Source organism: Berghia stephanieae, chromosome 9 (genome assembly GCF_034508935.2).
Source record: "Berghia stephanieae isolate SIO BIC M18660-M18661 chromosome 9, UCSD_Bste_1.3, whole genome shotgun sequence".
Taxonomy (NCBI): Eukaryota; Metazoa; Mollusca; class Gastropoda; order Nudibranchia; family Aeolidiidae; genus Berghia; species Berghia stephanieae.
This window is the reverse complement of record NC_088368.1, coordinates 8,313,226-8,329,388: the sequence shown is the minus strand read 5'-3', so window position 1 is coordinate 8,329,388 and position 16,163 is coordinate 8,313,226. Positions and strand designations below refer to the sequence as shown.

Here is a 16,163-nt window from a genome sequence, read left to right as displayed (position 1 = left end):
GAGCAGGTACAGTGATGTAAAATGTGGGCTGACACCTCCAGAGTTTGGGACACTATAATGACTGTTCTCGCTATAGGTAGCATGTCCCGCCTTGGAGCCATGCGAAACATGTCAGTTGAGCAGTTTAAGAAGGCTCGCAAAGCTAACGAAAATAAGGATATGTTTCGTGCAGAAGTTGATAATCACAAAACCATGAAGACCTATGGCCCAGCGATTTCCGAAGCAATGCATCACAGTTTGCAGGTACACAGTGAGTCGTATGCGGCCAAAACTAACGATAAAACAATATACAAAGGATTGCGAGCCATTGGAGCAGGTACAGTGATGTAAAATGTGGGCTGACACCTCCAGAGTTTGGGACACTATAATGACTTTTCTCGCTATAGGTAGTATGTCCCGCCTTGGAGCCGTGTGAAACATGTCAGTTGAGCAGTTTAAGACGGCTCGCGAGGCTAACGAAAATAAGGATCTGTTTCGTGCAGAAGTTGATAATCACAAAACCATGAAGACCTATGGCCCAGGATTTCCGAAGCAATGCATCACAGTTTGCAGGTACACAGTTAGTCGTATGCGGCCAAAACTCACGACAAAACAATATACAAAGGATTGCGAGCCATTGGAGCAGGTACAGTGATGTAAAATGAGTTGGGGCTTGGTGAAAACGCTTTATAAAGGCTGTTTATAAAATGCTTCACATGAAATGTTAGGTTAATCTATATCTTTTTATTCCAGTACAATGCTTGCAAAGTGAAGAGAACAGATTGGATGAGCCTTGCACGTCAACAGCACATCTTGAGCCACCCCTCATATCTGAACCATTGACTGACGCCCTGGATTCACCTTCTCCAAAGTCCTTACAACCTTCTAAGTCGTCACCTGTAGTATTCAGTATGTATGCAACACTAAATATGACATAGTGCACCTGTCTTTCTTACATTTTTCTGGTCTTTTTTCTTCTGGGGACAGGTGTTATTTTTAAAAGAGTTATCTCCCCTTCGCAGAGAATAGGTTGAAGTTTTTAGCGGGATTGCTCTGAACCGGATAAAGGAACCCCTAAATGTTAGCAGATGTGTGACAATACAGGTGCTACCAAAGTTAATAAAATATTCTTTTGAAAATGCAAAATGTCGTATCTAGATTTCGTGCACAGGCATCCATTTAATAGAAACACAATTCAAGATGACCAATTCCTACCACCGTACATTAGAGGCAGACCATTGGTGCTGGAAAACCCTGAAACAAGCAGCAAAGCAGACCGACAAGCGGAGTTGAATGATCGACTAGAAAGCTATGAGGCCCGCAGTGAGAATGCAAATATCACATCACATGATCTACAAGAAGACACTAACAACACGCATTCCGCCATTCAAGAAGACGCTAACAACACACATTTGGCTATTCAAGAAGACACTAACACCAACAACACACATTCAGCTATTCAAAATGACACTAACTCACATTCCGCCATTCAAGAAGACACTAACACCAACAACACACATTCGGCTATTCAAGAAGACGCTAACAACACACATTTGGCTATTCAAGAAGACACTCACCAACTACTTTTTTTTTTTAAAGTTCATAAATGAAGAACAATGGGCTAGAAATGTGCTGAAAAGGAACAGAAACAAGGGAAATGAATATACAAACACATCTGGTGTAAGTGTAAATTAGATTGTTACACTCAGGTGCACTTCAACGAACGTTTGAAGAACCATGCTAATTTTTGAAAACTTGGGGATTGGACGGCACAGACCTCCTACTTACATGGCATTGTAAAAGTTCACGATGTTGCCAAGAAGGATGCCCGTGATTGACGTGGCAATCTGGGTATCCACAATGAGCAGAATGACAAAGCATCAATATACATGTGGGACGAGGGAAAAGCATCACGAGGGCCAAACGAAATTGCATCGTGTCTTCTGAAACACATTTCTCCGTCATCGACTGCTGAGCACTTGATTGCATATGCAGCTACATGTGGTGGGCAAAATCATAACATTAAGGTGCAACACATCAACAGCAGCATCAATCTACGTAGTCCATTATGACAAACGTCCCATCTTAGGCTGAAAGACATGCTCATCGACACCATGGATAACAACCCCAATGCTATCAGTCATGTCTCGTCAAACTAGGACCCACTCATACAAGAATACTCTGATCTTTTCACTGGTTTAGGCTGCTTACACAAAAGTGAACTACATATCGATCAAAATGTCCAACCTATAGACTATTCGAAGATGACATAATGCAATGACCTACTTTTATTTCCGGGTGGCAAAAGAATATGGCTGGTTAGTAAACAATGATGAAAAGCAAGCTCTTGTCCGATTTTAAAAAAGTGAAAAAATGCCAAATAACTGCCTAATCATCATGTGCACTAGAAGACAGGGTCGAAATGGAGTTAAAATGTTCAGGATCCCATCAATAAGAAAGACGAAGGACTCCAAAATAATAATTTAACCAAGTGGAGACAGGGGTTGTGGCTGCGGTGATCAAAAGAAAGGGGTTTGAGGATGGCTCAAATCTAACAAGCAGACACCGAGTTTGCAGTGATCATTTTATTAAAGGTAAGAATTGATGGATAAATTAAAATCTTAAATATTATATACACGATATGAATTAATTATAATTATTGTGAACAAAGCCAAGTTTACTTCACTCCAACATCATTATCATGTAGTCATAGCATCAGTCGTAGAAGAGTCTGAGTATAGAGTTGGTGGGAACCAAGGTCCTTGCCTTATTTTTTACGTTATAAGTTTATGAGTGTTACTAAATAGGTGGTTATTTCTTTTTCATGGAAGAGAAATCAAATAAAAAATTTTAAACTCGGTGGTCTAACAAAATTTACGGAGAGATTTTTCACTGATGTGACTTTTCTATGCAAAAGTCCAAAGTTGAAGAAATCATCTGTAGACGGTCCAGTAAACATTTTATGGTCCATACTTGGTCCGGATGGATGATCTTTTATCTATTGTGTTTTGTTATCAGATGGGATCATGAATATTTCATGCCTTTTCTCATGCGACTTAAAGAACTGGGAGTTATCAAAAAGGCCATCGCTCCAACTCCATGGGTATCTCCTGTCGCCATGGCCCCAAAACCAAAACAACCTGGCAAGGTTCGTGTTTGTGTGGACATGCGCTCTGCAAATACCGCAATCAAGCGCGAACATCATGCAACACCAACATTGGACGAATTGAAAACAGAATTTGCGGGAGTGAAAATCTTCAGCAAATTAGACCTAAATCAAGGTTACAACCAGATCGGATTGGACAAAGATTCAAAATATATAACAACATTCGCTACACATAAGGGCTTGTACCGGTATCAGCGCTTATTTTTTGGAGTTAACTCAGCAAGTGAAATTTTCCAAGAACAAAAACGACAAGCCCTTACAGGTCTCAACGGTGTTGTTAACATCAGTGACGACATCTTATGCCATGGAGCTCTCAACGAGAACACAATATAAACCTGCGAGCCAAAAAATGTAAATTCAACCAAAAATCAATTGAGTTTCTTGGACATACCTTTAGTGCAGATGGGATCACCCCAAGTCATGAAAAAGTCAAAGCCATCCCAGAACCACCCACGCCCACCAATGCCTCTGAGGTGCACAGCTTACTTGGAATGGTCAACTTTTGTGTTGTTCATCATATCCCGCATTGCACATCACTCCCCTTTTCTCTGGCTAGAGATCATTTTTTTTTTTGTTTTTTTTTTTTGTTTGTTGCTTTAGGTCTCTTCCAACACAATTGAGGTTATATGAGAGACCGCTGAAACAAAAAAACAAGCAATCTAACAAAAATAGTACAAATCATAACCTAAAGATATCCTAAGCTAAATTATAAATAACCAAGAACAAACAGGCAGAAGATTTACAGAAAAAAAAAATATCCCCTGTCAAAAATACAATCACAAACCAAAGAAGCAGGATAGGCAAGTAAAGAGAAGAAGAAACGACATCACTATCGGATCGTACACCCATGCGAACATCATAGGTATATGATTCAAGGGTGATGCTCTCATCCAACCACCCGCTTAGAGATCATTGACCAACTCTATAATCACTAATTAAATCTTTCATCATCTAACCATCGTTGTGTGTTTCAAGATTCTACACCCTTCAAACATTATAGTATTGAAATGAAATTTTAATTTATCTTGTGTTGTTGAAGCTAATCATGGGTCTTTTAAATAAAATCATTTTTAAGTACATTTAATTAAGACAACAATAAATTGGCAGATTCTCAACAAAAAAATAAGAATAGAAATTGTCACCGCATATCAACTCACGATAACAGCTTCTTGCAAGTGTCTATTTGAAAATCTTTATATAAAATATGGTAGTAGCTGCCTATAAGTGTTGGGATAAAAATGTTTAATTAACAATTAAAAACCAAAATTCATATAAAAATCATAAACAAAAGTGATATCACAGTCTACATAAACATCCCATGAGATGCAATAAATTCTCACACTAGATCGTTAGTGAATGTGTAACATAATTCAATCATGTATTTTTCCCTTAACAGTAATATCAGAATGAAAAACATGCAGATTATTGTACATATCCTTAATTAAAAACAAAAAAACAAACAAATAATATCATATCTTCACAATATCAACACCAAAAGAATTTTAAAAATTATTTTCAGCAGTCAGGGACATCCTAAGAAACTAAGGACGTACAAATTTAGAGGGTAGAAATAGCTGAGTGGATAAGGCATTGATTGGACTGATACCTGGAGGACCTGGATTGGAGCACTGCTGTCAACATCCCATTTTTTCTGTAAGCAAAGAACTTATAAGTACGCCTGGGTTATTTCAGTCTTTTTCTTTTTTTTTTTTTCATAGTAGATAATAAAGGCCTTCTATCTATTTATCTAATCTTTTTACTTTCAATATAAATACTGGCATGGCAGTGTTTTGCATCGCAAAATATCACTGATTTGCAATGCGGCCGCAAAATCTGCAATGTTTGCAATTTTTCGAGATTTTGCAAAGAAAAATGGCGAAAAAAAATAAAAATACGATTTTTTTTCTTTTAATTTGATAGCTCATGTAGAACGTGAAAGATAATTAATTAATCAAGAGTAGTTTCTTTTTTACTATCCCATTTTCTTCCTTTTTTTCTGGCGCTGATATGACCTTACATTTGTTGCGAACACCATGAAACCCTTTAAAACAAACAAATACCATTCTCTTTCATGAACCAATTATGGGGTTTTAGGAAAATTAATCGCAAATTTTTGCAATTTTTGCTGTTTTTAGCTTGCAAAATTTGGGATTTTTTTTTGTTGCAAAAAACTGTCATGTCAGTAAATAATACAGAATTCATAATTAGTTCCTTTATAAAGTGGTCTCTCTGGACCAGAGTTTATCCCCGTTTCTATAGCAGTAGACGGACAATAGCAATTGCCTGCTACTTTTTGGATCTATCGCAAAGCACTTTCCAGATATAAAAAGACCCACTACCCAATCACTTTAGTGTAGACAGGGAGGTCAGAAAAATATCTCACTGTTACCCAGGATTGATCCTGTTCCCTTTGGGTGTGAAACAAAGCTCTACCAACAGAGTTATTGGGACATCCTTATTACCTTTATTACATTTACACAACCCTCAAACACTAATGGAGTCTTGGTCGATCACTCCATTCACATAAAAAAATGGGATAGTTTGAATCATATCCAAGAAGCATTGAAAGAGCAACTGGATCTGAATTACATCTGGTGAAAAATACTTTGCGATAGACCAGTTTCCAGCTATCTTGATTGTTGCATCCAATTGTCAAGATTCTGTTTAATTAATACAGAAACCTAAACGTTTTTCAGTTTCACAAGAGTTACACCAACTGACCATTCATAATGCAAATCTAACCCAAAAATGCATATATCATGAAAACAGAATTCTTTACAGAGTCATGTAAATTTTACATACTCAATGAGTCAATACAATTTAAATTCTGGTCAAACATTTTTCCAAGAATTTAAATTCCTTCTTGACAATGAAATGCTTGCAACCCCTGGGCAACTCCCTGCAGGATGTGAGGTCAATCTCTTGCAATTGTGAACAGTTTTGGACAACAGATCTGTGGGCGAATTGAATGTATTGTTATGAATTGAATAAATTGTTAAACTGCATTGAAATCTCGAGACTATACACTGATATTTCTCCATGATTTAAGTTCACTTTGCAGTCATTAGCAGACAATTGGAGATTTTTTTCATTCTCCTTTTAAGAGGTTTTATGACACTTGCAACACTTGGGGAGCAATGGTAAAGTTGACTGATTATAGGTCTATTATTACCAACACCAAAGAGGAAACAAACAAAATGTCAACTTATCCATGTGTCTAATATGAGACAACCCAGGCACCAATCACACGACATTCCTGAAAATATCAAATAAAGATCCCCAGTCGAGGTAGACTGATTTTGGGGGATTTTTTTTTTCTTGTAATTTTCTTTCCTGCTTTGTCTGGCACCTTTCATACACACTTGTTCAGATATTCTGAACGTTACAATCAATTGGTCCGAGACCTGGAACTGGATGAATTGCAAAAGGTACTATTCGTGCCCATCACTGCAACTGTGTAGGAAAACTGAGAAACATAGTACTTGGAATTTCTTTTAATTCTTTTGTTCCTTGGTGTCAATAATCAATATGGTTTAAATATTGTAAAGCACTTAAAGCTTGTTTTAATGAAATAAGCACTTTATAATTGACGTGTAATATTATTATTATTATAATAATCATTATTAACATCATCATCAACTTCATCACCATAATATTCATTATTAATATCATCATTATTATTACATTAGAATCATCATAGTCATACTCACTGTATAGAGGTAGCGGTGACATTGGAGTATTTGACGTCCAGGGACTGCAGCGGATATTTCTCACGACGATCTCCGTAAACCAAGAGAGCTGCATCCAATCCACCATCAACCATCATGTTGAAAGACAGGTCAAGACGTACAAGTGAGTGTTTCCACTGGGGCAGGAAGCATGAACACAATATTAGGATCTCTTTAACCCTTTCCAAGTAGGGCTCCAATTTACTTAAATTTTGATATCAAGTGTTAAAGTTATCGCTAAAACAGCAGAAACTCCAATGAGACTGAGGTTTCAATGAAGCATTTATTAGGATAAATGATGGGAGAAATTATGACTGAGAAGAAATTTAGTTTGAAGATTAGCAATAATCTCACTAAATTTATTTGGCTTGACAATTCAAATCTGATAGCTTATATTTATTTCAAATTTTACAAAAATATGAAATGATGATACTGTTACTGTCAATGATGAAAATGGTGACAGTGGCAGTGATGATGTTAATGATTATGACAATGATGATAATTAAGAACAATGAAAGGGCTGAACAAAGCAAGATAAACATCCTTTGAAAGTGGCCTACACACCGTAACCGTGATAGGGGTGAGCAGATAATCACAGGTATAGGCTATATATTATTTGAAAAGCAAACTTGGACTTCACGACAAAGTATGCACATCAAGTTAAAACAAGATTTCAATCCAACTTTAACAACAAACACACATTCAAAACATGTTAAAATAACACAGTGTAGTTTAATTTAGTAACAGATTTACTGATAAATATATAAAAACTATATTCACCAATGTTCCCTTAATTTTGTTATTATTTGAAAATCCAAATGAAAAAATTGGAGTTTGGCCAAATTTGGTCTCTCCAAAAAAAATCTGTACAAGCAACACTGTTGATGATTTGAATTGAAATCAAGCTAGAAACAACTCACAGCTTCTATACAATCAAACAAGGAGGAGTGGTCAGCATCCCTCCAGTTCATGTCCCTCATCACCAATTCTGTCACATGCTTCAACTGCGACGTCAGCAAAGAAGGATTCAACCTTGACCTGCTGATATCCAGATACTGCAAGCGAGAGGTGGCACCAAACATTCTGATTGGACGAAGGACAGAAATTACATGACTGTTAAATAAAAAAATGGCATGAGGAGGATATGGAGGAGAAAATAATTTAAAAAAAAACAAAAGGACATTTGAATGGCTTTTGGACCTCATTTTAAAAGTATAATTTTCAACCTTTAGTTTTTTATTTGTATATTACACAACAAGGAAATTTTACAGCTAATTTGAAAGGGCAGATGACAGCTAATATTGTATAAATACCTCGCAAGCATGAAAGATTGGGCATCAAAAACAGGCAAGGAGGTGCTCACTGTCTGACAAATTGAAGTTAAAAGGAGACCAGGGAGACCACCAAAAATAAAGCCAGAAAGGACAGAAGCAGATGGCAGACTCTTGTAGAGGCCCTATGTTCCACAAGGAGCAAAGAGTATTAAGTCAAGAACTCGCAAAGACTGATTAATTTTATCAAAAAGAAAACACATCATAATCATCATGCAAATGTCATTCCAAAACAAAAGATAATTTTTGAGTAGGCAGAACAGATGGGCAAAAATAAAATAAAGTTTCTTATAAAACATCTTTATCCCATCTTGGAATAAGCCTCTTTATAACATCAGTGAATTCTTCAATAATATAAACTGATTGACTGAGTCATTTGGTTAATACTGTTCCCCCATAGAACTAAAGATCATTAAAAGAAAAAGAAAAAGAGTGTTTGAATTGGTGTGAAGAAACAATGTCAAGGGTTTACTACAAAGTGGTTCAAACTTGAGACCTTGTGCGGCTATGTGGTATGACAGTCACTTTTGGAAGGTCCTGGGTTCGAGCCTCACTCGGCACATAGTTGGGTCCTTGGTAAAGGCTCTTTATTCATATATTTTCTCACTAAACTCAGGTGTAAAATGAGTACCTGGCTGTTAAGTGTTGTCTCTGTCGAAAAAAAAATTGTAATATCGCCTAATAGGTGTCATATATTGTCCTACATGTTACGTGTTGCTGTTGGTCAGGTACCCTGTGTAAAGTGCTTTGAGGTTTAGTGGATATTGTGCTATATAAAATCTGTAACTAACAATGAGTTATTGTTATTTGTTTGTTTTAAAGGTTTTTACAGCGCTTGCAACACATTAAGATCATATCAGCCCCTGTAAAATGGAAGAAAATGGAACTCGTGGAAAATTCTTGGTTTATAATTAAAATAACACAAGGGCAGATAAGATAAAGGGGACTGGTTCAAATAAGGAACAGAAGTAGATTCCAAGAGCATACTATCAATGTACTTAGTTTGAGATCAGCTAAAAGTCTTGTCCATACACAAGCACAAAACTCCACTACAAAAAAATATGTACACAAACGTTCATAAATATATTTTTTTTAAAAACAGATTACAAAGAGAAAAAATAAAATCTTCCAAAACTATTACTATATGTTTGACTGTTTCCCTCTCAGTCAAGGACTCCGGAATATAGGTGGATAGATACAGAAAAGAACCGCCGCCCCCCCCCCCCCCCCTCACCATGGTAGGTCAAAAGACTCCAATCCGATGAGTTATTGATATGCCACAGGGATACTGTGATATAGGATGTGTGCATTCTTGTCCTGCTCCAAAACAGAGCTTGCCTCTTCCCATAAATTTACAGTGGAAACCTTATATAACAGGGATGGTGGGACCAGAGCAAAAAGTCTGTAAGCCGATCCCTGTTAACATCGAAATAAAGGGAAATAAGCACATAATTGACTTTTTCAAGTGATCTTATACATCGATTACCTCCCTGGGTGTGATGAAAGTGTGAACTTCTGGTCGATCAACTTGGGGTCACCAATCATCAACTATCAATTATTATACTTCTTTCTACTACTGCTACTACTTTACAACTACTTACTAATACTATCACTACTACTACTACTATCTACATACTACTACTACACGAAATATTACTACTACTTACCACTAATACTATTACTACTACCACTACACAACTACTACAAACTACTATACACTACTACTACTACACTACCAACTACTTTATTACTACCATTACTATGACGTCGACTTCAACTATGAGAGAGAGAGAGGAAAAAAAAAAAAAAGAGATAGAGAGACGAGAGAAGAAAGAGATGGAAGAGAGGAGAGAGAGAGAGAGAGAGAGAGAGAGAGGGGGGTGTTCTTCTCTTGTCCTCTCCATACATGCATAGATTGTCTACTTTGTTAGATCAAAGGATGGATGCCGCAATTTGCATGTTCTTCACATTTCACAAGTATCTATTAATATAGGTACGTGTCATCATCTTGGGAGACTGGTTAGCAAGTTCAAAGAGGGAGTTTCACTTTTTGTGAAACGGCATTGTCCTGTTATAGCGATTTGGTCCAAGTGAGGCCATGCTATAACCGATAATTTTTAATAGAGACAAAGAGAAGTAAAAAAAACGGGGATTAGAAAAATCCCTGTTATACCGATCCCTGTTATAAATGGTTTCCACTGTATTGACTTAAAGAATAATGCAATGAATGTGTTGTGATATTTAATTATAACAACAATAATAATAATAATAATAATAATAATAACAAAATAAATTAGATGTGTTGAGCACTCTCCCATATAACAAAGTCGTCAGAGTGCTTTAAAATACATGTGCCAACATGTAACTTCAATAAATAACCAGACTTCTTTCCTTACCTATAAAACAATGGACGTTCTGCCTGTTCGTGGCAATGATAACCCATCGAAAGGGTGTGAAGACATTTCAACTGTAACAAATCTGAACCAGGAGCAACCTGCAAAAATTTTCACGTATCGCTATCAATTTTTGATATCAAATAATGACAATGGAGTGAGAATATCAAATAATGAAAATCTCATTACAATGTCAATGGAGTGACCAAAACAACATAAAAGGGAGAGAGAGAGAGAGAGAGAGAGAGAGAGAGAGAGAGAGAGAGAGAGAGAGAGAGAGAGAGAGAGAGGGAGGGGGAAGAGAGATAAAAAGAAAAGGAAATTATTGTAGTTTTTAAGGGGTTTTAATCTTTATTAGTGTTATATACTTTACACAAACCTATCAACATAACTGAAAGGGAAATCCATGACAGACATAATTGCTGATGACAATTATTAACTCAGTCAATCCTGGAGATTTTTGCTACTTTTCAAAAATTAGAAAAAAATGTATTAAAAATGGGCATGTACATAGATAGAACTACCATTAACATGTAAATACTAAAAAACATTAGCTTTGATGCTACACCTATAAATTGTCTCAGAAAAATGTAATAAATAGGCATGGGGTAAAAGTAACCCCGGGTAAACTACGGATATAGTCAGTGTTAAGGTTCAGTGAGTTAAAAAGTTTTGATAGGTCAGCAAAGCATTAGTCTGAATTATGAGCTGGACAAACAGTTTATCATCAACAATATCCATTTATCCCTTTCTCTCTTAACCAGTCCTATGGAGGATTAATAATAAATAGGTTACATATCGAATCATAAGGTGGCATAACTATTTTAGTAGCAGGATGTATAGGCAGATTCTAAGGGTTATGTGATGTAAAAGATTGCAGGTGAATGATCTTTCTTAACGACCAGCATATATACTTAGACTAAAAAATAAGATGTCATCACTCTGAAACCAGAAGATCATTTACACAAGGTATGTATTGAATCCTCTGGAAGAGTGGTTTTACACTTCTAATGAGACAGAAACCAGTTTTTTGACATTTCATTATTCTTTTGTTCCCTATCAAAAAAGTAAAAAAAGTAGTCATTCAAAGACATTAGGCCCATAGAGCCTGAATTTATCCAAGACCACAGCAGTAACAGCAATGTGACCCAATTTTTACTGAACCTGTGTTATGTCTCCATTACTCTTTTATTAGTGAAAACATTCAGCATTGCCACTACTTGGGTTATTCTAAGGTCAAAATATGCTTAGATCCAACATCTCCCTTATCATCAGCAAAGATGCAATGCTGTTAACATCACCCAAATGACATCAACCAATCAGATTAAAAACGAAAGTAATTATTGAATGATAGAAATTAAGTCCCCAAATTGAAAAGTTTTAAAAGTTTCCGAGCAGTTTCTCTCCTTATTTATTCATATTTTTAAAGAGTCCATAAGATATCAACTTACATTCCTGGGCGTGACAAGGTTGAAACCATCCAAATAAAGTTCTGCCAGTTTAGGACACTTGGGAAAGAAATGATCCGCATTCAATTCAAACCTCCTGCTCGGATAAGCTGTTGTCTTGTTTGGGTCAGGAATGCTTATGTCTAAGATCTCCAAATTTGGACAATTTTCCTACAGACAACAACAGAATTTAACATTCTTTTCAGTTAAACACAATATACATTTCAGTTTTGGTGACAGATTAAAGAAACAACAGAGAGTACAAATCTAGAAATTCACATATAAAAGTTTTTTGGCAAACTCACAAAATATTGAATTGCTGGTGAAATAGATAAAAGAATGTCATTTTAATATAAATACATATGAAAATATGACATTGTGAATGAAATGCATTTGCCATATCACTACATTATTTATATTGAAAGAATAACTTTTCTTCCTTAATAAAAAATGAAATAAATAAACAAGAAACAAATAGATCTATCTATCCCTTTGAGATAATAAAAAATTTAAAACATCCTTGTCAGTCTGTGGGCAAAGCTGTTGTATTTTAAGTGCCATAGGTCTCAGTTCAAAATGTTGAAAAAGGAAGAACTTTACATGCAGCCCGACTGAACAATTGTTATAACAAATCTCAACCAAAACCTTCACAAATGAGACCCTATATGTTCACATTGTTTACATAAAATTTGCAAAAAAAAAATGCAAAATAAAAGAATATTTATCAAATTAATACAAAACACAAGAGGTTGAGAAGTGAGGGGAGGATAAGGGTAAGTGGGGAGGTAGGGGAAAGTTACCAGGAGGCAATCCCCCCAACAATCTCCCTTTTTGGCTGGCGAGCCATAGCGGAGGAAATGGGGATAGTGAAAATTGAGACCTATGAAGTACAAATTATATATCTATTTCAAATTTCTGTATTCAATGCAATATGTGGGTAAGATAATGTAAATCATTACCAAATATCAAAACAATGACCTCTCACCTCAATAGAGTTAAAGATTTGCTTGGAGGATATCTGGACACAGAGAATTCTTGCCAGACGCAGTTCCACGATATTCTTGCCACACTCTTTAAGAAAATGCTCAATGCTACTCATGTTAATAGTGGTCTGTTTTGAGTACAAATCAAAATTCCTCGGTGACAAAATTGATTTTCTTCAATTTTTTTCTCTTACTTATTTTATCATATCTGAAGCCATAACAATTCTCACTAAGTCAGGAAAATCACTGATGGGACTCGGGCTTCATTGAAATCAAACTGTATTGCTGCTATTGTTTTCTTGGTGAAAACTGCATGACACGATGTCACATTAGAGTGCAGCTGAACTGTAAAATATTTTTAAACTAGAAGCAAAACAATGATTAAAACATTTAATCAAATCTTTTAAAACCAGTAAAACTAATATATAAATTTAACTTATGCAAATGTAACAGACAGGACCTTTAAAAATAAAAGAACTTACCGCAAATTGAGCAGTGAAACATATATTAAGTCGCCTCAAGTGTGGTGTCAGTGATGGAAGTTGGCGAAGAAGAGTGGCCTTGATGTGATAACAATCACTCAGATTTAAGGATCTTAAGCCAGGCATTTGCTGAAGGATGCTCTAAAAATGGAATTTAGAGAATAATATAATGAGATAAGGCCATCTTCAATGATTCATTGATGATTGCAACAAATGTCAGTGCTTCAAGGTATTCAGAGATTTAATACCTGAGATTCTTTTTCAATACAATTTAGATCAAAGATTTAAAACAATCTCTACTTCAAAGCGTGTCACAAGTAAACATAAGTCACAAACACAACAGATCTCCTATATAGCCTATATACAAATCTAAACATTTCAAAGTTAACCTCCAACACTATTATAAAAGAATTTGAAACGGCTACAAACTGACAATGCTTTTGATTAGTGAATACCCTTGGCTTATCAGGAGTTGGTAAGGAATGATAAAGGTGGACAAATAAACAAGAGTCATACAGCATCAGGAAATAACACGACTTCCATAAATGGAAGGAATGAGCAAGACATGGAACTAAAAGATGCTTGGCATGAGTTGAAACAAATCAAAGTTCTTCATTGCTGCCTTATATGTCAAATAGTGTGATGGTCAGAAAGTGAGTGTCACTTTCATAACAAAATATAGAATAATTTGTGGCTCATCCATCTTCATCTGATATTATCCTTTGAAAACTGATTCCGAAATAAATAAGTTCAAATCTCACGATGGTGTTGTTCTCCTGTAGTTTGTCCTGTCCTGACAAGTTGAGACTCTTGCAGCAAGAGAGGTCGTTTTGTAAGAGGCCATTCACTTTAGCCACTGTCAGTTTAAGAGAACTGCTAGGAAGATCCACCACTGACCATACCAGAGGATTCCTGGACACCTCATACCAGGCACGACACACTCTGGAAACTCTGATGGTTGGGAGAAGAAATTACACTTAGATATTATGTAGAATTGAATATCAATTGAAAAAAAACTAAAACATACAACCAAACAAACAACAAACATGACTAAATAAAAAATATCATGGAAATTTGTCAAAGATATTTCACCATCTGCAACTAAATGTTAAATGTCCAAAAGTTGAGTCTAGTAAGATATCGTGGTTTGAGTCGTGCTGACAATGCGATGACCACGATAGTGACTGATTTTGAAGTTAGATATTTGTACTGGAAGATAGCTCACATCACATCAATTCTTTCCCTGGTTCAAGACAAAAGAGCAGTAAGGTCTAAATACCTCTCACAATATTTTTGTTTCAGTCAGTTCTCTACATCCTTTATCTCTTATCTGCATCATTACAAAAAAAAGTTGTTCGATTAGTACATTTAACCAAATAGCAAGCACGATGATACTGTCTGAAAGTATTTATAAAAAATAATTTCAAGTGTGGAGTCTTTTTCCAGAGAAGATTCTCGGCCCTTTTATGCCATAATTGTTACTGATTGCAAATGTCTGGAGCAAATCTAATTTTAAGAAAACTGCAGAAATCTAAAAAATAGGATAATTTGTTTTAACTTATATCTTAATAAGGAGCATTGGCAGTTTCCTAAACTAAAAGTAAAAATTCAAATTCAAATTCATTTTTCAGCTTAAGCTTAATCACAACTTAATACAAGATTGATTAAGGCAGTGGATTGCATATATATGAATATTTTACCGTGGAATGAAATTGACGATGCCTTGAGTAAGAACACCGTATTGGAAAACTTTCACCAAAATTTCAGGTGGAAATTGTCGCAGAATGTGAGATCCATTTGCAATCTGTTGCTTACAATCTTTCCCTCTACGTCCTGAAAAAAAATTATATAATAAGCTTTAAACTCAGTAAATTAAAATAAGGCTATAAAAATGAACATTTATATATCACAAACTACTTTCCACCAGATCTGACAGACAGTAACCCAATCACAACTGGGTGGATAAATAGAAATATGTGCAAAATGCCATTCTCCAGGGCATAATCACAAGATATTTAATCACCTATTCAAACCCTTGGACCCAACCTAAGAACATATCACAACACCACAGCAACGCATCCTAACAGGCCTCATGGAGCCAGCTTTAGATATCATGCAGTATAAACTGTCTGTTAGGAGCTCTTTTTTGTCAAGCAAGCTTACCCCATCCATCACTACTACAAGCAGGTACTCATTCAATCCATGATACTAACCAGTCCTTAAGACTTTTTTCGAAGCAGACTCACTTGTGCATGCAACCATTTTCTTGGCACGTTTCCGTTTGGTCTTTCCCAGCTCATCTTCTGGGTCACTGTGAAGGATAAAATGTTAAGTGTTACACCAAGTCCTCTTTTCCAGATCAGCAAAAGATGATGATGATGATGAAATATTAATACAGCAATGATTTCCTAAGTGTTCACTGTCTTAATATCTGTTTTGTATAAATGACCACTAGTTCAGTTAAACAGAATTATTTCTCTTTAAAATCTATCCCTTAACACCTGCGTTTCAAAACAGATTATTGCCTGATTGCCTGCTCTGAGTACAACTTTGGCGATTCAAAAGAAAAAAAAAAAAAAGAATAAATAAATAAAAGAAAGCAATAATCAAATTTTTTTTTAAATCAATGTAAACAATGTAAATAAAATAAAAT

The 16,163-nt window shown here is 35.6% G+C and overlaps 1 protein-coding gene across 7 annotated transcripts in view; it reads right to left on the bottom strand.

The window, feature by feature from the left end:
• Nucleotides 1-936: 936 nt before the first annotated feature.
• Nucleotides 937-16,163, bottom strand: part of LOC144979608 (F-box/LRR-repeat protein 6-like) — a 24,676-nt gene continuing 9,449 nt past the window's right edge. For 5 of the 7 annotated variants that reach the window (XM_078926376.1, XM_078926378.1, XM_078926379.1 and 2 more), the window contains 10 exons: nucleotides 15,724-15,821; nucleotides 15,211-15,343; nucleotides 14,272-14,461; nucleotides 13,511-13,651; nucleotides 13,031-13,156; nucleotides 12,049-12,216; nucleotides 10,601-10,698; nucleotides 7,794-7,956; nucleotides 6,856-7,010; nucleotides 937-6,098 (listed from right to left, as the gene is read on the bottom strand). In XM_078926376.1, the coding sequence (XP_078782502.1) occupies nucleotides 5,966-6,098; nucleotides 6,856-7,010; nucleotides 7,794-7,956; nucleotides 10,601-10,698; nucleotides 12,049-12,216; nucleotides 13,031-13,156; nucleotides 13,511-13,651; nucleotides 14,272-14,461; nucleotides 15,211-15,343; nucleotides 15,724-15,821 (1,405 nt within the window). In that variant the 3' untranslated portion in view covers nucleotides 937-5,965. The remainder of the gene's footprint in view (nucleotides 6,099-6,855; nucleotides 7,011-7,793; nucleotides 7,957-10,600; nucleotides 10,699-12,048; nucleotides 12,217-13,030; nucleotides 13,157-13,510; nucleotides 13,652-14,271; nucleotides 14,462-15,210; nucleotides 15,344-15,723; nucleotides 15,822-16,163) is intronic. The other 2 variants (XM_078926381.1, XM_078926382.1) reach the window with 2 other exon arrangements.